General features: G+C 38.4%; 1 protein-coding gene across 1 annotated transcript in view; it reads left to right on the top strand.

Annotated features, from left to right (window-relative positions):
• The window catches only part of RAB2A (RAB2A, member RAS oncogene family), an 80,212-nt gene extending 57,983 nt beyond the window's left edge, over positions 1 to 22,229 (top strand). Inside the window, exons 7-8 of the mRNA XM_065397736.1 lie at positions 11,550 to 11,618; positions 20,959 to 22,229. Coding sequence (XP_065253808.1) covers positions 11,550 to 11,618; positions 20,959 to 21,054 — 165 coding nt within the window. The 3' untranslated portion in view covers positions 21,055 to 22,229. The remainder of the gene's footprint in view (positions 1 to 11,549; positions 11,619 to 20,958) is intronic.
• The last annotated feature ends 222 nt before the right edge of the window (positions 22,230 to 22,451 follow it).

Genomic DNA, 22,451 nt, shown 5'->3' with positions numbered 1-22,451 from the left:
GTGCAACTTACAAATGTGGATTTATTTATTTATTTATTTATGGTTACGTAACTGCACTCAAAAACAAAACAATATAAATCTTTAGAGTCTACAAGTCCACTCGGTCCTACTTCTTGTTCAGCCAATCACTAAGACAAACAAGTTTGTTTACATTTACGAGAGACAATGCTGCCGGCTTCTTATTTACAATGTCACCTGAAAGTAAGAACAGGCATTCACATGGCACTTTTGTAGCCGGCATTGAAAGCTATTTACGTGCCAGATATGCTAAACATCAGTGTGCCCCTTCATGCTTCTGCCACCATTCCAGAGGACATGCTTCCATGCTGATGATGCTCATTTAAAAAAAATGTGTTAATTAAATTTGTGACTGAACTCCTTGGGGGAGAATAGTATGTCTCCTGCTCTGTTTTACCTGCAGTCTGCCATATATTTCATGACTTTGCACATGTTTGTTATAAGAACACTTTCACTGCAGATTTGACAAAACGCAAAGAAGGTACCAATGTGAAATTTCTAAAGATAGCTACAGCACTCGACCTAGAGTTTAAGAATTTGAAGTGCCTTCCAAAATCTGAGAAGGATGAGGTGTGGAGCATGCTTTCCGAAGTCTTATAAGAGCAACACTCCAGTGTGGAAACTACAGAACCCAAACCACCAAAAAAGAAAATCAACCTTTTGCTGGTGGCATCTGACTCAGATGATGAAAGTGAACATGCATCGGTCTTCATTGCTTTGGATCGTTATCGAGCAGAGCCCCTTATTAGCATGGATGCACGTCCTTTGGAATGGTGATAGAAGCATGAAGGGACATATGAATCTTTAATGCATCTAGCGTGTAAATATTTTGTGATGCTGCCTACAACAGTGCCATGTGAACACCTGTTCTCACTTTCAGGTGACATTGTAAACATAAAGCGGACAGCATTATCTCCTGCAAATGTAAACAAACTTGTTTGTCTGAGCGATTGGCTGACTAAGAAGTAGGACTGACTGGACTTGTAGGCTCTGAAGTTTTACATTGTTTTGGTTTTGAGTGCAGTTATTTAACAAAAAAAATCTACATTTGTAAGTTGCACTTTCATGACAGATTGCACTATGGTACTTGTATGAGGTGAATTGAAAAATACTGTTTCTTTTGTTTATCATTTTTACAGTGCAAATATTTGTAATAAAAAAATCATATACACTTTGATTTCAATTACAACACAGAATAAAATATATGTCAAAATATAGAAATACATCCAAAATCTTTAATACATTTCAATTGGTAGGACTGAGTGGACTTGTAGGCTGTAAAATTTTACATTGTGTTTTTTTTTAATGCAGGTTTTTTTGGTACATAATTCTACATTTGTAAGTTCAACTTTCATGATAGAGATTGTATTACAGGACTTTGAGTTGAATTGAAAAATACTATTTCTTTTTTTATAGCACAAATATTTATAATCAAAAATAAATATAAAGTGAGCACTGTACACTTTGTGTTCTGTGTTGTGATTGAAATCAATATATTGGAAAATTTATAAAGCATCCAAAAATATTTAAATAAGTAGTATTCTGTTATTGTTTAACAGTGTGACTAATCACGATTAATTTTTTTTAATCGCTTGACACTCCTAGTTATAATAGGAAAGCTTTATGAAATAGGAAGGCTTTGCAGAGTTTCCTAAAGGAGGTAAAGAGCACTTTTTAATTATCTTTTCAGGCAGTACTAAATTAAGAGGTGGCATGAACAGGAAATAATCAAAAGGATCTAGAGAAGTTAAAACTGTAAGCAGGAAATAATGAGCTTTGGCTTATAACACACAAGATAATGGATATGGGAAAAATGAGGGAAATACTTAAGAAAACATGATGAGATCGTGAACACAAGTAAAATTAGATTGTACGTTGAAAGATGGGCAGGCAGTGCTGTTTTGAGCTGCATAGGCAAAAGGTGTCACATTATGAAGAAGTGAGGTGAATAATGGCTTTCCATAAAACACTGTTGAGGCTGCACTTATCTGCATTCAATTCTGGATACCAGTCAGTAACAAAAAGATGTCAAGAAATTGAAGGGTGTCCAAAAAGGTGGTGTTTCTGGCCTGGAGGGATTAATTTATGAGGACGGAATTATAAAGAACTAGAGGGACAAGGTCTTGCAAGCCCTCTTTACTCAGAGCTCCCATTGACTTCAGTTGACTTCACAACTAAAAGGTGGTGAAATGATAGTTTACGTGTATTTGAAGATGATCCAACTAGAATTAATGAGACGAAACGAAGCAAAAGTCATGTGGGCCAGATATCAGGAATGTTTATCTTAATGGTGACTTATAGATTATGTTTCCAAAGGGAATAGTGGAAACATCATTGCTTGAAAAATAAATTTGGACTATAAAATGCCTTGGTATATGTACTGTTTGGAACAGTTCTGCATTGACAGGGAGATGGACGTGATGACCTAACAGATTTTCCATATTTAACTTCAAGTGTCTGGATTGTTACAGTAATTTCCAAGTTAACTCACATCAAATAAGTGTCAAAACAGATTTACACTACCCTTTCCACTTTTTATGTCTGTCAGAGACTTGGTTCAATAGTCATTTTGACAAAGATATGTTTTTACCTAATTAACCATAACTGTGCCAAGAGCTATTGTAGCCCCTACAGAGGTGGTTCACCACCTTTTCCACATAGGTGGCCCCCTGCCTTCTATCCCTTCCCATTTAGCAATATGGAAAGAACAGGGTGGTTGCAACCTCCTGGTTGGGAACCCTGACCTTAGTGCTATAAGTATCCAGAAAAAACCCACAAGCCATGTATTTATGTAGCTAATATGTATATGAATTATGCAATTTTAAAAATATTTAAAGCAGCATGAGCACCTGCCAGCCCACTAGACCCTTTTTTGTATCCCAGTTCGTGGAAGCTTTTTGCATTTTAAACTTATCATATATTTTACAGACCTTAGCTCAATTTAAAAGACAAAAAGCATTTAAAAACAGAGGGACGAAGGCACAAAAAGTGTCCTAGGAAGCTGGCAAGAGGGATTGGGAGATGCTTATGCTATTTTATATTGGCAGGTATTTACACAGGTATGGAAATACACAGTTAGTCCACTATACTAATGCACTAGTTGTCCTTTGTCTAGTTATAGAGCCAGGGAGTTTTCTTTTAAAAAAGAAAGAAATTTACACGAATGCCACATTAAGGTCATACAGTTGAATGTTAAAATGTAATGTGAATCCTTAACTTTTCCTCCCTCACACATGCATTACAACTGGATCTTTCCATTCTTGATCACATTACCTTAGATATGTATTGTGGTCTTTGATAGTGTGTGTGCACATCTATATAATGCACATGTACAAAGGGGTAAAATTTAACTTCAACCTACATATTTCTTGAGTGTGCACTGTACAGCCATAATCTTGAATTAGCATGGCATTATGCAATTAATAGGTGACACAAAAACATTTTGGATAAAGGGAGCACCAGGTTGAGTTGTTGGTGTTAGCTGTAAGCAGTAGTAGTCTCATTTTAATGGGAAGCAGCATGGTCCATTAGACTAGGAATCAGGGGACTCTGGTTATATTTCCTGGTCTGCTACTGACCTGCTGTGTGATCTTGGGCAAGTTGCTTCACCTCTCTGTGCCTCAGTTTCCTCATATGTAAAAAGGAGATAATGCTTTACCCTGCTTTGAAACTCTTTGAGAGCTATAGGTGAAGTATTTTATAAGAACTAAATAAACCTCTCTTTTTAAAAGGTGAAGTAACAAATTCCTCCTATCATCTAATGGAGAGAGAAATGTTTAGTCCTGAACATACTGAGTCTCTCTCACCAACTGAACCTTGAACTTTCAAGAGACTGGGTCTCTGCTCCCAAGAGCGTTGGTTAGTGCACTGGGCAATCCCAAGTACGTTCTGTCTCATGCCATTGTCTCTTCATGTTACCATGATCAGGTGGTGAGGAAGAAGGGGGACAAAGTTAGCAGAGCCCAAGAAGGGATAGAGTTTTACAGCAGTTATTGACATATTGAATGGTGGGATAGTATCTGCAAATGAGGGCTCAGCAGAGCCGTGAGGGAGGAATGGATGGTTCAGTGGCCTAGTAACACGTACAAAATCTAGGTTGTTAGTTAGAACACAACCCAATTAATTAATGTCCCAAAGCTGCTACTATCTTACTACTGCACGGTGGCTACTGTGAAACAAATTAGTGGTCAATACTTCCTGTTAAGGTCATCACAAGAATTGCAATCGCCACCTACTGGTAGAGTACACTTGTGGACAGTGCAGGGAGAAAGGGCATGGTCATGGGGACTGAACTGTCTTTCACTCTGGTGAAGTATACTGGGAAAGAGTTGATGCACATTGACAGGGTGAAATAGGGAAGTTTATTGAAGAGTTGTCTATGCTGGTCATATTTTATGGGTACTTCTGGCTCCAGAGCTGCTGCTCCAACTGTCTTCACAAGTACTAAATTCAACTTTAGAAAACTATGGAGATGTCAGGTTCTAGGTTCCATTATTTTATGGGACAATAAAGGGACTGTTCATCCTAAGCTAGTACCCTTCTTCCTTCCTTCCTTCCTTCCCTCCCTCCAAGTTAAATATGAGTGAGTTACTGCTGATGGGCAAGATGAGAGTAACATTTGATATTGTTAGATGGAATATATTCCTCCTAGAGTAGGTAGGGGAGTTGGAGATAAACTATGAGGAACCCAGTGTCCAGTGGGAATAGACTTTAAAGGCAAAGTGGTTTGTCAATATGGATATTGAAGTCTCCCAAGGTAAAGGATTGCCTCTCTCTTGGGGGTATTAAGGAGTTGTTTAAGGGAAAGAGAGAGACCTTGAGTTCCAGGCTGGGTCAGTCAAATATAACTCTAGCTTTTCAGAGGTGGTTTTGTATCAGTAACGTTTTATTAGTGGATTAGTTGTCTAGGATCAAGTGTCATGGTAGGTCTACATTGTAGTCTTAGCCTGCGCTCCTCCATGTATTTGCGCAAACCTTCCTTCTGTCTACACACACAACTTTCAGGTTATGTGCTCATTTGTGCTTTCAACCCATGCTTGCTTTCATGGCTGGGGGTATGGTTTAAGCCTAAACTGCACTTTAGCTTTGGCCAGAATGCGCCTGCTTTGCAGTGAGAATGCAGGCAAGTGCCAGTCCTCCAGTGCCCTTCATACTGTTTCCCCTCCCCCAAGGGCTCAGGCAAGTTCTCCTGCAACTGACAACTGACTGGAAAGAATCCTAGACTATCTCAACACAGAGAACCATTGCATATGCCCCCAGACACACACAACCAAGTGTATAAACAGTAAGGACACAAACACGGAGAGGGCTTTGCTGTGGGAATGCTCGTACTCAGGCTGGGCTAACCCAAGTACTCAGATCTTGGCACCAATCACCTGGATAATTATCAGATAGATAGTGGAGAACTGACTGGTCACATGATGCTAGTTCTCCTTGTTTCCAGCTCTTAAATTGCACTAAAGGAAGCTTAATAAAAAAACCTTACTCTTTTCTAATATTAATTATCCATGTAAGTAATTAGTGTAGCTTCCATAAGGATAATATCTGATAACAGATGAGATGGAAGGTGGCCCTAGAAACTCTCCATTAAGAAATGATGCATATTATTTAAAAAGGGGGGGAAATTGACAACCCCTGAACAAGACTGAACTGCTCTCAGAAATGAGTCTTTCTCCAAAGTAAACTTATTTTTTAAAAGCACACTATGTTGCACTTCTGCCAGTTAAGCTTGCTTGGTTGGGTGATATTAAAGTTTAAAAGACGTATCCTCAGAGAGTAATAAACAGCTGTTAAACATCTTGATTTGGCTAGCAGAGATTCTAGTTAATATAACTTGCAGAACCTCATAGCTAGACATACTAAATTCACTTTTTACAGAATAGGGGACACTTAAGATTTGTAGTGACAATGCATAGACATGTTCACTGACAAGTTAGCTCTATTTCTAAGATGAAGATATATTTGGCTTCACTTCTGCTTCCAGGCACACCCTTTTGTTTGTTCTAGAATTAATGTATGACAATCTGTGCTCAATTGCATCTTATTATTTAATGGTGGAAAATAAGAATGAAACTTTAATTCCAGGAGTTGGCTGAATAGAGATGAATACCATATTTGACATTTATTTCTGGGTGACTAAAATTCCGACTTATTTTTAAATTTTCTTGATTATTTATTCTCAAATTGTATAGCACATTACCTATAAATTTTTGACAGTATTTCAGATTGTTGACCCGGTCAGCTGAAAATTTGAATTAACAATTGATACCTTTAATGTGGCCACCAGATGGCAGCATGTTACATGAACAGAAAACAGGTTGATGTATTTCAGTTTTAAGCAAAGGAAGAGTTTGATTCCTTTTATTGCTGTATTTCTGTTTAATTTTTCCACTACTTTTGTGTTTATGAAGCTTCAAAAATCAGCAGTGATTGATTCATTTATAGGCTTTTCTGTAGCTCTCATTTTAGCATCTGAAACCCTCACAAACACTATGCAGGATTGATCCTTGCCATCAACTTCTAGGTTAGCGAGATGATATTATCTCCACTTTACAAATTGCAAAACCAAGCCACTGTTTTAAGTGACTTGCCCAATGTGTGTCTCAGCCTGCAGCAAAGTTAGGAATAGAATCCAGATTTCCTGAGTCCCAGTCAGTGCCTTAACTTCAAGATCTCTCAATGAATGGATTCTTCTTTATTTGTGGACTCGTGAAGTATTAAGACAGCTGCAGGCAAGCTATTCACTTACTCTAGATCTTGACTCTCACTAGTAATAGGCAGAGCGAGTTCATTCTTGCTGCTTGTTAGTGGTAGGGTCCAGTGAGCAAAGGCTACCTGTCTTGCTTATGTGGTAGACAGAGTGTAGATAAATACTGCACTTGATATCCTAGATGATTATTAAGGTGAGTTGGATTGTTAGAAATATTGATCTCACATTGCTTATCCAGTAAGCACTCGTGTGTGTTTGCTTTAAGGGAATCAGAAGGTCAATTTGCTCCATAAATTCATGAAATATCATGGGTTTTTTTATTTTTACCCCCAGATAGTTTTCCAATACAGACTGATATAACACTGTTCAAATAATCTCACTGATGACTTTATGCTTAATTATGAAGATGAAAAACTGAGGCTTAAACTTGCACATGGAGATCCCTGGTTGTAATTATTTTTTGTAATAGTTGTGGGACATCTTAGTCAAATGGAGGTCACATAAATACATGAAATTTCAAATTATATATTAAATATTCCACATAGTACAATCAGCATTTAAATGACTTTTGGTAGAAAGTCAGTTATGCTGAGTTCACCCACTTTCCCTTGCTAATTGGGGCACTACAGAATACTGAAATTGGTATAGAGCTCTTAATGAGAGTCAACTACAATTTTTAGTTAGTTTTTTCTTAAGACTCATATTCTTAAGTCTACCTATGGTTTGAACCATGGGCTGACTTAAAGTATGAATGTCTAGGAAACTAACTGAAAATTGTAGGTTTCTTTATTTTATTTTATTTTATTTTTTAGTGGTAGATATGAAGTGTTTCACTTCCATAGCTGACTAGTTCTTTCAGAATCAGTGCCAGTGAAGAACATTTTAAAAAGTAAACTTATCAAGTATTGTTATAGTACATGAAAAAACAACTTTTTTTCAAATCAGCATTAAAGTTAATATATAACTTCATAAAAGTGGTTATTTCCCAGTGCAGCAGGCTAATGTACAATGTATTACCACTAATAGTTGGTGCTGCAGAACCACCAATGCCAAGTGGTTAATCTGTTACTTAATTTTTTCTAAAGATAACCAGTTGAATTAGAATATTTTTATTACTTTTTCCTACCATTGTTAATCACACACTGTTGTAGGCCTCAGTTCAGCAAGTGTGTGCCTAACGTGAAGCACATGAGTAGTCACATTGAAGTCAAAAGAACTACTCACATTCTTAATGTTAGGCACATGCTTAAGTACCTTGCTGAGTAGGAGCCCTGGTTGTGATCCGGATCGCAAGGTCACTGAACAAAAATGTTTTATATTTGATTATTTCATATGAGTGACAAAGTACTCCTAAAACAGTTATCTGCTGAATGTTAAGTTTGAAATGCCTGTATTTTCTTTAGAGAGACTTACCACTGTATTTTGTAACTTTTATGCTCATAAATTACAATGCAGTTTTCTTTGTCTAAAATAAACTAAGCCCTTGGAACTTAATTTTGATAGATTACCTTTTATTTTAATAGAATTAACAGTAAGAGGTAGGCATGCTCAGATAGAGACTTCTAGGACTAGTCATTTGTATGTTCCAATTGTTAAGTGCTTGTTTACATAAAGTTATCATAACACATTTTCAGGACTTCATGATTCTGTTTAATGTTCTAGTTTAATGGGAACAAGTGAATATCCGCATAAGAGCTTCCAGCTGTGTGAATTTCTCAAGCTTTGACCATTGTTTTCAATTAGTCCAGTGTATGAGGCCATTGCAATAATTGGTCCGTTATCAGAAACAAAGATAAGTTTCTTCTTTATATTGAAAACTTCAATTTCTGAGGAATGTGAATCAATTCATAGTTGGCTGAAAGCCAGTTTCTTCTCCTCCTCAACTCTAAAACACGTTTGAAAAACGTACTCTCTTCCTAAGTGCCTTGTGAATCTGCAATGATTAATTCTTCTCATTATTTTGCTGCAAATTCTCATGACCCTCTGTGATGATTCGATCACCCACTTAGAGTTTATGCATATTCATATCTTTCCGCTCCTGCTGCAGTCGTTCAAGTCTCCTTCACTGGCTGTGGTGTGTGCTTGGTGCAGTAATTGAGCTGCAGTAGATTGATTACTCTGGGGAGCTGTAAGGCCTTTAAAGGTGAAAACATATCAGTCCTGTTAATTAGGAAACAAAGCTCTGGTGGCAAGTTCAGCAGTCAAATGCTTCCAGTGTAGAAATAAGGAAAGGTATGATTTGTTCCTCTCCATGAACCCTGTTTACCTTTTTATATTTGAATTAGATCCACATCAGCTGTGGTTGGCTTGTGCAGAAGATAGAATCACTTTTATGATTGTACAGCGATGGTGTTTCAATCTGAAGAGAATTTGATTTGTAATATTGATTGTAGATATTATCTATTGTCAATCAAACCTTAAATTATACATTGTCTTTCAGGAGTTACTTGCCTTATAAAGCTAAATAGGGCAAGAGTACATTTTGTATCTCAATACTAATGCTAATCTTTCTCCAGTAACTCCCTTTCATTTGACTAATGTGTTAGTTTTGACCTTAACTGTAGTATAGCTAAGTCATTACTTTGAATTCAAAGATACGTTTTCTGAAGACAGTATAAAAAGCCCAGGTTTTTGGCTTTTTAATATTCAGATGACTGCCTATAGCCTCCCAAGTACAAGATTAATTAAGAGAAAAAACTTAAAATTGGATTAATATTAAATGATAGTATAAGGTTTTGTACAACAGGCAGAAAGCCTCCTTACAACATATCATAAGCACCCTGTAGTTTTACATTGCTAAGCACTCTAATCTAGAGTGGAATATTACAAAGATATTAAGGGTGAGAGAGCCATCTGCCACATTATCTGTCCATAAGGGTCAGAAATAAATTATTTAAGAGTAATTTATGTATATTTTTAAAACCACTTTTCTCAGTAATTATTGGACGCCAGATTTAGGGCTACCTATGCTACTACAAAAAACACTGTTTTTGTAAGCTGTGTGTGATACATGCTATTTCGGATGGGTAATGGACATGATCTTCATTAGGGCTGTCTATTAATCGCAATTAACTCAAAAAAATTAATCGTAATAAAAAAATTAATTGCGATTAATCGCAGTTTTAATCGTACTGTTAATAGAATACCAGTTGAAATATATTAAAGATTTTGGATGTTTTTCTACATTTTCATATACACTGTATTCTGTGTTGTTGTAATTGAAATAAAGGTATACGTTATTTTTTATTACAAATATTTGTAAAAATGATAAAAAAATACTATTTTTCATTTCACCTCATGCAGTCTACTGTAGTGCAGTCTTTGTTGTGAAAATGTAACTTACAAATTTAGATTATTTTTTTTGTTACATAACTGCACTCAAAAACCAAACAATGTAAAACTTCAGAGCCTATAAGTCCACTCAGTCCTACTTCTTGTTCAACCAATCGCTAAAACAAACAAGTTTGTTTCCATTTACAGGAGGTAATGCTGCCTGCTTCTTATTTACAATGTCACCAGAAAGTGAAAACAGGCATTTGCATGGCACTTTTGTAGCCAGCATTTCAAGATATTTACGTGCCAGCTATGCTAAACATTTGTTTGCCCCTTCATGCTTTGGTCACCATTCCTGAGGACATGCTTCCATGCTGATAATGCTCGTTAAAAAAATGTGTTAATTAAATTTGTGACTGAACTCCTTGGGGGAGAATAGTATGTCTCTTGCTCTGTTTTACCTGCATTCTGCCATATATTTCATGTTATTGCAGTCTCGGATGATGACCCAGCACATGTTGTTCGTTTTAAGAACACTTTCACTGCAGATTTGACAAAACACAAAGAGGGTACCAATGTGAGATTTCTAAAAATGGCTACAGTACTCGACCCAAGGTTTAAGAATCTGAAGTGCCTTTCAAAATCTGAAGGATGAGGTGTGGAGCATGCTTTCAGAAGTCTTAAAAGAGCAACACTCCAATGCAGAAACTACAGAACCCGAACCACCAAAAAAGAAAATCAACCTTCTGCTGGTGGTATCAGACTCAGATAATGAAAATGAACATGCATCGGTCCACACTACTTTGGATTGTTATCGAGCAGAACCTGTCATCAGCATGAACACGTCCTCTGGAATGGTGATTGAAGCAGGAAGGGACATATGAATCTTTAGCGCATCTGGCACGTAAATATCTTGCAACGCCGGCTACAATAGGGCCAAGAGAATGCCTATTCTCATTTTCAGGTGACGTAAACAAGAACGGGCAGCATTATCTCCTGCAAATGTAAACAAACTTGTTTGTCTGAGCAATTGGCTGAACAAGAAGTAGGACTGAGTGGACTTGCATGCTCTAAAATTTTACATTTTTATTTTTGAATGCAGTTTTTTTGTACATAATTCAACTTTCATGATAGCGATTGCACTACAGTACTTGTATTAGGTGGATTGAAAAATACTATTTCTTTGGGGGTTTTTTATAGTGTAAATACTTGTAATCAAAAATAAATAAAAAGTGAGCACTGTACACTTTGTGTTCTGTGTTGTAATTGAAATCACTATATTTGAAAATGTAGAAAACATCCAAAAAAATTTAAATAAGTGGTATTCTATTATTGTTTAACAGTGAGATTAATCGCGATTAATTTTTTTAATCGCTTGACAGCCCAAATCTTCATACCTTATTGAGGTCTGTGGTAGAACTCCCACTGAATTTAGTGGGAGCAGAATTTGACCTTTCATGTGAGTATTGGGCTTTGTAGAGTACCTTCTTATGTCCATATTTGTTTTGTCTCATTAGTATGATCTAATTTTATATTGTTTCCATTTCAGGCATTTATTAATACAGCAAAAGAAATCTATGAGAAAATCCAGGAAGGAGTCTTTGATATTAATAATGAGGTAACATTTATAGTATTCTGATAGCATGCTCTAGTGAGTTTATTTTTTTTTAAAAGCACAAAATTACAAGACCTTGGATCGTTTTTCGTAACACGTGTATTACAGTATTCTGCACACACTGCAGTAAAACATTTGTACATCCCGTTTTTACAGATTCACTTACTTTTGTGATGAAAACAGATTAGAATTAAGTGACCCTATCCATTCATGAAGCATCACAAAATCATATAAATCCCCAAAAGAGAGAAGAAAATCCACTTTCATTCACTTCCCCATATGGTATCATCTGCTTTCAAAGATAATTTTCCACTATGTAAATGGGGAGACCATGTTAATATGCCAGATGTACTACATGAGCTGTCCAGTGTGGAAGCGCTGGTATGGGAGCATATTGTAGTAAAATCTCATTCTGTGGGCAAATTAGTGATTGGAAAAATAAGGGAGAGATGTCATTTGATTTGTAAAAATCTTACAGAATCATAATTTCAATAATGTTGCCCTCTGTGGCATATCATGGGGACTTGCTGCCCTCCCAGATCCAGGTCCCAAAATTTGTGGAAATTTTGATAGTACAGTGTCGTCAGAAATAGGTCAAGTTGTCTATCATTCGAAAGCCATTTCTCCCATGAAAACAATGGTACCACCCATGAGAAACCTAGAACAATTTATGTTGATATATATTCGAGAAAATGTTTAAAAATCATTTTTTTATTAATTCTATGTTAACATCAGGATGCATTGCTCACATAAAAGACAGTCAGTCTTCACATGTAGGACTGAAAACATTTATTCTTCGAAGTCATCATCAGTGTTGTTTCCATCTAGGACAGTGGTTCCCAAACTTGTTCCGCTGCTTGTGCAGGGAAAGCCCCTGGTGGGCCAGGCCGGTTTGTTTACCTGCCACGTCTGCAGGTTCGGCCAATCGCGGCTCCCATTGGCCTGGAGCAGCGAACTGCGGCCACTGGGAGCCGCGGTTGGCCGAACCTGCAGACGTGGCAGGTAAACAAACCGGCCCGGCCCGCCAGGGGCTTTCCCTGCACAAGCAGCGGAACAAGTTTGGGAACCACTGATCTAGGACATCACTGCTAGACACAGGTCACACTGATCATCATCCACATTACACTTGCACATCTCTGTACAAGGCAGGCTGCTGGCCAAACACTTGCAGCGTGATGAGCATCTGGTCTTTTACACAAGCATTTGATTTGATTCATGAGCATGTGGTATTTCACACATAACTGGTTTGACTAGTCCATTGTCCAAGACCCATCCAGGAGCAATAGGGAGAGTAGTTTTGGATGTGCTCAATTATCCATTGGCCATTCTATTACTTGATAATTTGCTCTCTTCATAGCAGGTATAAATACACCTTTGGTCAGTTTTTCTGCTTCTTGGAAAACATTCACCAACATAGCTCTGCAAGGTGTCATAATGTTGGTCTTCAAATGGTAAACTTGGTACACTAACACCTCCAGTCGATTTATGACCTCACCATTCTGAGCACCTTCACAATGAGGAGAGAGTCTTCAGAGGCTGAATCAAATGCCTTTCAGTAAGAGAATTTCCTCTTTCCAGCCAACCTTCCAGTAGTGTCACATCCTGAAAGAGCATGGAAACCTGGCAGTGTGGTAAGTGATAGGCACATATCTCAGAGTATACAGCAATTTTATTCCCCAGCAGCAGGCACAAAAACAGAATCTTGCAGAGTCTTGGGTAGAGTCTCTCAGTGAGCACTAGAACATCTGTCTTGTGCAGAAATCTGGAGCTTAGTAGTGTCTCTCTATGGTATTGATGGCATGCAAGATAATTTTAGTGTCACCTTTCTCGTGGGAACTATGAAGAAGCTCCACTGAACAGCACAAGATAGCAACTTCATTGTGACATCTGATGACATTTGTTGAATAATTCTTCACATGCTGGAGCATTTTTCTGCAAGGTATTCGGTTAACTCATCCTTCATGTGAGTGTGAGACAGTAGCTTCTTCATTGTGACATTGGAGATGTTTGTGGAGTCACAGATTTTGTACAAGGCAGTGCAATACCTTGAAGTCTCTTCTTTCTAGTAATATTTTCAATTGACTCCTCTGCAAATGTGTCAAACATGAGGTGGACTTCGTCATAGGTACAGTATTTTCTTTGTAGCCCCATAATGAGGTGTTCAGCCAAATCTCAGCAGGTACTAACAGTTTCTGGTTTATCTAGAGCTTGTACCTCAACCATACCATCTATGAATCTGAAAGGTTTCTGCTGGCATAAGCTGACAGTCACATTGTCAGTAGATGCTGGCTTAGGAAGACCATGCAAAACGTTGGTTCATTTGCTTTTCACCTGGTGCACATGCATTGTTCTGTGACCTTAGAACATCCATCATGCTACCACAGAGAACTCGTACTTTCCAAAGTCTGACATAGATCAACATCTTGCTACAATCTGGACGTGACCTGGAGATGAGCAAACAATGACCTGTCTGTAGTTAGCTCTGTAATAGTCCCTGCCACCTTCACTCTGACTTTCTTTGCATTCAAGCACAGCTTCAGTCTGTTCTCCTTGTTTGGAGCCCATAGACTGACAGAGCCTTGGATAATTCTTCGGGGTTTGAAGGCCACATACAAGTCATGACAGAAAGTATCCATTCAACTGAAATCTTGGATATGTCTGAGGAAGTCATCCTAGCCATGCTTAATGTGTCATTTGAAATTTGATGGAGCTCTGGGGTTGTCAGGAAAAACTGGGAAAGAGTAACTGGAAGCTGTGTTATGCCCACCAGCCTCCCCAACCCCCCAATTATTTTCATTGCTCTATTTTCGCATTCCAGTGCTTCATCTGAACCAAGTGCATAGAAGCACCTCTGAAGCACCTGGCATTGGCCACTGTCAGAAGACAGGGCTAGATGGACCTTTGGCCTGATGCAGTATGGCCGTTCTTACGTTCTTAAGGGTACTGGCGACCTTTTAACAACCCAGTTTCCTTTTCAAAATTCCTCCCATATGTCAAAGTCAGACTTTTTTCTACACTTTTTATTTCCGCAAGGTACCAAGGACATCATCACAGAATAGTTGGTTAGATCAAAGCAAAAAAGTATTTCACAACATCTTGGAGTTCTGCAAGGTGAACATTCTAATTAGAAGTCCTGAGATATTGAATAGAGCAGCAAAGATTCAATCACCTACATGTATTGCCGTACCATCCCAAAAGTTGGCTTTGTCATCAATTCAACCTCATTGAATTGCTTCATCTGTTCTGTGATGATGATGCAGCTCTCCATTGTGCTCAATAGATCATTATGAGCAGAATGTGCACTGGATTTGTGGAACTGGTCTTACAAGTCCTGTACCCTTTGGGAAATGACTTCAAACACATCAGTATGCTTTTCAAAGAAGACATGTAGGTAGCATTTTTGAAGGGCAACAAGCATTCGGGTGTGTGCTTCCATAGCGCGTCACATCATTTTTCCTGCAAAAATTTGGTTTACAGTACTATCACTGTTCAAAATCCCGCCCCCATATCTCAGGAATACCAGTGCCGCCATCAAAGGATCCAATTATATGTATCACTGTAAAGAATATGTACAATTCGCCAGGACATAGACTCCACCATCCTCAAAGATCATCACAGGACATTTGCTGTTGAACAGGCCTTTAAAGGCCCATGTCTAGTGTCCTGACACATTTGATTCAGTTATGCAGATATATTTGTTCATGTGTTCCAGCTACATAAAGAATGTTACCTGCTAGGCCCATTGATTGCTCAGTTATGATTGGCAGGATGCATACATGGGTCTTTTTCTCTGGCCCCATTTGTAATGTCGTATTAAAGGCTGACCATGTTGGAGAATGTATCTTTCTCCTGAAATGTTGTGGTATGCTGTCCTGGGTTTCCAACTCATTTGAGAGTGCATGTTCTCTCTCTTCAGCGGAAGCCATATTCAATGATTTTTTGTCTCTGAAGTGCATCTGACTTTAGCACAAACAAGTAAGGTCAAGGTTAGTGAATGTAGAAAACTCTACTATAGTCTATTTAACTGCTACTTCATTGAAAACTGGACTTCTTGGCTTCAGAATTTTTGGATCTTGATAGGAAAGTGAGTGAGTTATGAAGTTAGTAAGCTCCTTCAAGGACCCAGTTTTTTTGCGGGTCCAGATAGCACTTGAGGAGGGGACTGATCCCCATTAATTCTCTTCTAATAGCAGACCATCACAATAGCATAAAGGGTACCTTTGCCATCTGCTGTATCTTCAAGGAAGTCCAAGTTCTCAACAGCACTAAATATAAAACTATCCTAGACAGGGTCTGGAGGAAGACACAATTCTTTATTCAGTTCCATGTGGCAAAGAACCTCACTTTCAATTGCAATCTCCAGGTGGAGTACTCTGTTTTGGAATGAATTGATAAACCAACAGCTACTTATGTGTAATCTACCACTGTCTCACAGTTGTCATGCATGTGTTGGAAACCTGCCTTTCACTCAAACACACGTACATGAGGCTTGTGCTATGCTTGCTTATTAATATACTTGTGCTGAAGTCATTGAAACTACTGATGCACTTCTTAAAGAAGTAGAACAGGTCACACTTTTTTTTTTTTTAGGTTTGTCATCCACTATGGATCCCTGAAACTCCCATATACTCCAGGACAGAATAGTTTTCCATATAAATTTAGCAGCTGCAAACAGTCTTCATATTACAATTAACATCAGTGCTTTCTTCTGCTTTTGGTATCCTTAAAAGCTGCAAAAGATGTGGTGCTATGTGCTATGATTCATTTCTGCGGATAGGATTGCAAAAACTATGTTCATATCCCACAGTTCATTTTCAATAAGTTTAAGAGCCTTTCTGCTAAGCACTTGTTCCTCTTCAATCCCATTCAAAGCACACTCGGTACTTAGCTCTGCGTTGGCCATCAGCACCAATTTCCCATCCATTAGAGCCCTTTTGAGGCAATATATGAACTCCAGCTGAGTCGCACAGTTTGCAGTAGTAAAATCAGTATTGGTTTCTGTTGCTTTGCCCTTTTGACATGACATATATTGTATACATTACTGGTGTAGGGCTTGGTGTAACACATTGCATATCACATCCTACGCCAGAAATGTATGTAATGTTATGTGCGTGGGTGTCTTTTGGGTCAATGTACCCTTTACTTTCTCTGCAGTGCTTTTGCTAGGAGTACTCCTTCATGTAGTTTCTGATCTGTTGAAATATGCTTAAGGGATGCCTTTGAGCTTACTGCAGAAGAAGTAGTTGTTCTCAAAATGTACCATATATACGCGTTCATAAGCCGAATATTTTTGGTGAAAAAGAGCGGGGGTCGGCTTATAAACAGGTCTGCACCAAAATTTGATGATTTTAAACTCTATGGAATCATTGAATTGAATATCTAATACATTGTCGTTTTGTTTACCTGGAGCGTCTGCAGACATGGAGCCCCGCAGCTCCCATTGGCTGGGAACGGCGAACCGCGGCCACAGGGAGCTCAGGGGCTCCATGCCTGCAGACGCTCCAGGTAAACAAAACATCCCGAGCCGCCAGCAGCTTACTCTGACGGGCTGGGAGCCAAAGTTTTCCAACCCCTGAAATATAGGGTCGGCTTATGAAAGGGTCATACAGTTTTTGCTATTTTTACTTAACCATCTTGGGGTGGCGGGGGGGTCGGCTTATAAACGAACGAGCTAATGAACGAGTATATACGGTATGTCTTGGGACCTACTATTAAGTGTCTCGCCCACAGCTGGCACTTGTCCCAGCATCCTCAACTTTTTCCTGATGCTCAACGTACTTCCTCTCCAACATTGTCAGATTCAGTTTATGGGTGCACTTCTTACAGCATGTAAGGTGCCACTGAGCATTGTGTTTAACTAGGTCCTCTGCAGTGGTATTCTCCAAAGAGTCAGCTACTCTTCATCTGCCCATTGATGCCTAAAAATGATCAAGACCAAAGTAAAAACAAGGATTTTGTAATAAATTACTTTGGGATTGTAATTAATTATGTTATATAATTATGTGCATACTGTTTGCAGATGGATTCCAGTAATTTCTAGCTGGATGTTGACCTCTTAACCAGTGTGTCATTACTGAGGCTACGTTTTAGTCCCGGGTATTTTTAGTAAAAGTCATGGACAGGTCACGGGCAGGAAACAAAAATTCACGGCCTGTGACCTGTCCATGACTTTTGCTATATACCCCTAACTAAAACTTGGGGGGCAGGGGGAGGTGCCGCGGGTGCTGGGAGGGGGGGATTCGTGGGGGGGGTCCTACCCAGCTCCACGTGCCGCCTCCGCCCCAAGCCTCGGTTCTGCAGCTCCCATTGGCTGGGAACTGCGGCCAATGGGAGCTGCGGGGGCAGTGCCTGCAGGTGGAAGCAGCACATGGAGCTAGGAGCTGAGGATGGGGAGTTCCTGTCACCCTTCTGGCGAGACACCCCACCCCCCAAGGTAAGCACTGCCCCGCACCCTAGCTCCTAGCCCTGAGACCCCTAAACCCAAACTCCTGCTGCTGAGGGGCAGGGGAGCCCGAGATTGCCCCAACAGTGGCCAGTGTGCCTGGCCCGGGGGCTGCTCGAGCTGGCCAGACAGCCCCCGGGGCAGGTGCACCAGCTACTGCAGAAGTCACAGAGGTCATGGAAAGTCACAGAATCCATGACAAACATGAAGCCTTACTCATTACAACTCTTTTGGCGTAATAAACCAAGCTGATAATCAATACCACTGAACTGCTTCTTTTTTAACAATAATGGCAAATAAACTTGAGGTACTTCTTCCATTTATAGTAATCTGTAACATTAAAAAATGTAATCAAGTATCATGTTCTGAGCATTAACTGATAACAGAGTATACTGTTAGTCAGGGGCCACAATTTAACTTTGACATGTTTGACATGCCTCTGTTAAAGTATAATTTAAAAAGCATTGGTTTTTTTTAAACATTTTCTCAAATGTATATCTACAGAATTGTTCTAGGGTTGTTCTGTTTGGTACCATTGTGTTTGTGGGAGAAAGGGCTTTTGAATGATACTGAGCTTGACCCATTTCTGATGACATATCAAAATTTCCACCAACCGGGGGGTTAGCAAGTACACCCATTCACTCCGGATAGGATGACACCACTGAAATTATGATTCTGTATATTTTTTTTAAAATCAAATTACACCTTCCTATAGTTTGTCCAGTAATTGCATGTACACCCAGACTGAGAGGGGAAGAATTAACTTTGAGAATTACATGAAATATGACTAAATAATCCAGATTTAGGTAGCTGGATATTATAAGGAGTAAAATACTGCCCATTGTTAGGAATTTGTGTAGGCAAAGTAAAGATTATGGCTTGTTCTTGTTCTGTAGTGGAGAAATTCTTAAAGCCAAAAAAACCCTTTATGTCTTGGAACAACTGAAAATGTCTGCTCTGGATCAATGTGTACTGTCTCAGAGTAGATCTTTGTGATGTATGTCCTTAAATTCTCAAATACATCATATGCCCTTACATTGAAAATGACTATGTGAGAGGGCTCTGGGTAGCTCAGGGAGATAAAGAGCCTTTCACGTCTGATCACTGGTTCAAATTCAGTACAGGTTAGTAATCAAAGTTATCATCTAATATAGCTCTTCATTCCTCTTTTGAAGTAAGTTGGTGGGATCAGTCACGTTCTCGGTGGACTAATGTCCACATCACAAAGCAACAGCACAATCAGCTCTAATTGGGCACCCTTGTTGGCAGTCTAAGATGTCCTTTTAGTCCTTGGCACATAGCCTTTTCTTTCACCCATAGAGATGTCCCTTGAGATCAGTGCGAAGGCCAGTTGGTTGGAACCACACAAAGGATTATGCCCTGCCACCAACCATTCTGTATCTGTTCTGTGAATAGGGCTTTCATTTTCTAGCAGTGTCAATCTGACTGCTTTTAATAGACATGAAAGTCACTGACTTGTTGGGGAAGATGGGGTAAAGGAATTAGCAGAACTGCATTAAGTTGTCTCAGCACATGGAAGCTTAAAAAGTAAAAAGTTACTTCTAGTTATAGTAATAGACGTTATTAGTAAGGCATTAGAGAGAAGCTTCACTACCACTCCAGCTGCTTAAACTATGTGACCTGTAGCTAAGACCTTCAGTCTTAAGCATAGGTTCTTAAAACAAAGATCCCAACTTCTCAAATTATTTATAAATTTTAATATTTTATTATGTTAATATCCTTTTTTCATCCAGCTTGTTCAGTTTTTCAAAATTCTTCAGGGTTAATATAACAGAAAATCTTGAGTTGGTTTAAAGGAGATGCCATTCAGTTAGAAACTGATGCTTTATAAATTGGACAGTAATCAGGGCCTCTGAAGAGGCATGCTCATTGTATCTGTCGAGTTTCATATACTAGCTGACTGCTTTACTGTGCCTTATGGAGCTTTGATTGCAATATGCTGTCAAGAGCCAACAGTCCGTGCTATTTATTTGGCTTAATGCCAAGTCTGGCTCCTTGATTCCTCAAGAAGTTGCTACCAGCCCAGAGGGGGCAAAACCAATGAGCCATAGGGCATGCTTTTTATTAAAGAGGAGTCAAAGAGCGAAAAGAAACCACATCAGCTGCTGTCAATACTGAGCTAGTGCCAGAAACCCCAAGGCTACTACTGTTGCAGAACAACTGCCAAGCACTATAAATCTGAGATTTACTGTGACGCAAAGTTTCCTTAAGAGCTTAATTTCTGAAGCTACTGTATTACTTTTCTCAAAGTGCTGTATTTTTAGGTAAAATCCACTTGAGGGAGTGAGGGTTAAGATATAAGTGTGAGTTTGATGAATGAAAGAGCTACGCTGTGTGTGGGTTCTTGGCAAGTTGCCATGTCTTTGGGGATCATAGAAATTATTGATGACACAGAACACTCGTATGCCCTTAGCCTGTACAGCTGATTCAACATGGAAATAAATGCTGTCTAGAGAGGAAAAGTTTTACATTGTATTAAACCAGTGGAGGTTTTGAATCTCTTTTAAGTGTGTATTAGAAATGTATATATGTATTTTTAAACATTTGCTACTTTATGTGGAATAGCATTTAAATACTATTCTTCCTGTGTGTTTATGTTAATAGTTTGATAACAGGCAGAGTTCTGTTTATAGCAATGAAATGGAGAAAAACTGAAACAAGAAGGAAAGCATCTTTCCCTTAATTTTACTTCCTTATTTGCATCCAGGCACAGTTTTAAATAGGATTTTTTTCTGTGGTTTATTGTATATGAAACTAAAAGGAGAACTACTTTTAGACATGTGCATAAACAAAAATTAATGGACTAATTTTAGTATTTTCTAGCATATTGAAATGTTTTAAAATAATAATTGCTGTGTATTCAACTTTTTTTTATTTCAGGCAAATGGTATTAAAATTGGCCCTCAGCATGCTGCTAGTAATGCAACACTTACAGGCAATCAGGGAGGACAACAAGCTGGTGGAGGCTGCTGTTGAACCTATTTTTACTTTCTAGCTGCCCAAATGGGGCCCACTAACTTGTTCTTTCACCCTCCCCCCACTGCAGCTCAACTGAGACATGAAACTATTGTAAGTTGGTTTCATGCGGCAGAAGAAGACTTTATCCTTCAACTTCTTGTATAACTTTGAATAAATGGTTAATGTTCACTTAAAGACAGATTTTGGAGATTGTATTCATATCTATTTACATTTGATTTCTAGTTCAATTGATGTGATTATTTTTGTTAAATGTTGTCTTGTGCCCTTGACTACGAACTGAATTGTATTAAACACTACAAAGTCATCTGAGTATTTTAATCAGTTTGTGTAGTTAGGTTTCCCAGCTACTGTGGTTACCTAACGTTTAATATTGTAGAGCTGTCCAAGTTTTTGTCAATTTTCAAAGCTATAAAGAAAAGCAGAAGGACTCTTTTAATTCTGTATTTATCATTTACTTTCTGTATATATAGTGTAATAACCTGCTTGGGTGTATTTGCCAAGCTATAATTCTTTAATGCATTTGCATAAACTCTATACTATTTAGAGCTTGAAAACTACAGAAACATTATTAGAAATCGCTTGGATGCTGAATTTTAAACCTTTTTGACATTGTTAGCATGTTCATCCTCTCCTGCCATTATCCTCAAGTCCAAGAAAAATGCTTAATGTATATTACTGGAGGCTACGTATGTGTTAACTATTTTAATGCCAAATGTTTGCTGTTTGTCCACAATTTCCACAGCACCTCTTCAGAAATGGATTAGCTGTTTGCCTTAATGAATACTGTAGGTAAAAACACAGTATAATGAATGAAAAATACAGGAGGAATTGATACCCTTTTAAAATGGCACATTATGAAGACTTTGATCTTTTCTTATTTTTTTTCTTGTTTACTGCTTGATTTCTCAGTATATTTTTCATGCAGGACAGTTTTTCAACCTAGTTGTACAGTGACCGTGTAAAGTTTTCTTTCAGTGGCAACTTGTAATCCTAAATATATGGTAAGCATCTTGTCTGTTGTGAAAGGGGTGTGACAATAAATCTGCCAGATTGAAAATCTTGATAAAAGCCAAAATTGGAAATGCTTTGGTACTTTACTCAATGTGGTGGTTTATTTTATTTTTTCTCACAATGAAATAGGTAACAGTGCAAAATAAAATTCTGTGTTTAAGTATTTAAACTGGTTAAGGTGCAGAATATTAATGTCAGTCTGACTGCAAATGAGGAAACAAACAACTTCCCATTATTTTTCATATTTATATTGAAGGTATTCATATACCTTTTCTTTAGAGAGGTTTATGAAGCATGAGCTAGCATCAGTGTCACCCCGTTATTTTTGAGTGTGTGTGTGTGTATATATATATATATATACACATTCAAAAATAACGGGGTGA

Source organism: Emys orbicularis, chromosome 2 (assembly GCF_028017835.1).
Source record: "Emys orbicularis isolate rEmyOrb1 chromosome 2, rEmyOrb1.hap1, whole genome shotgun sequence".
NCBI lineage: Eukaryota > Metazoa > Chordata > Testudines > Emydidae > Emys > Emys orbicularis.
Note: the sequence above shows the minus strand (reverse complement) of the source record. Positions and strands in the feature narration are given on the sequence as shown.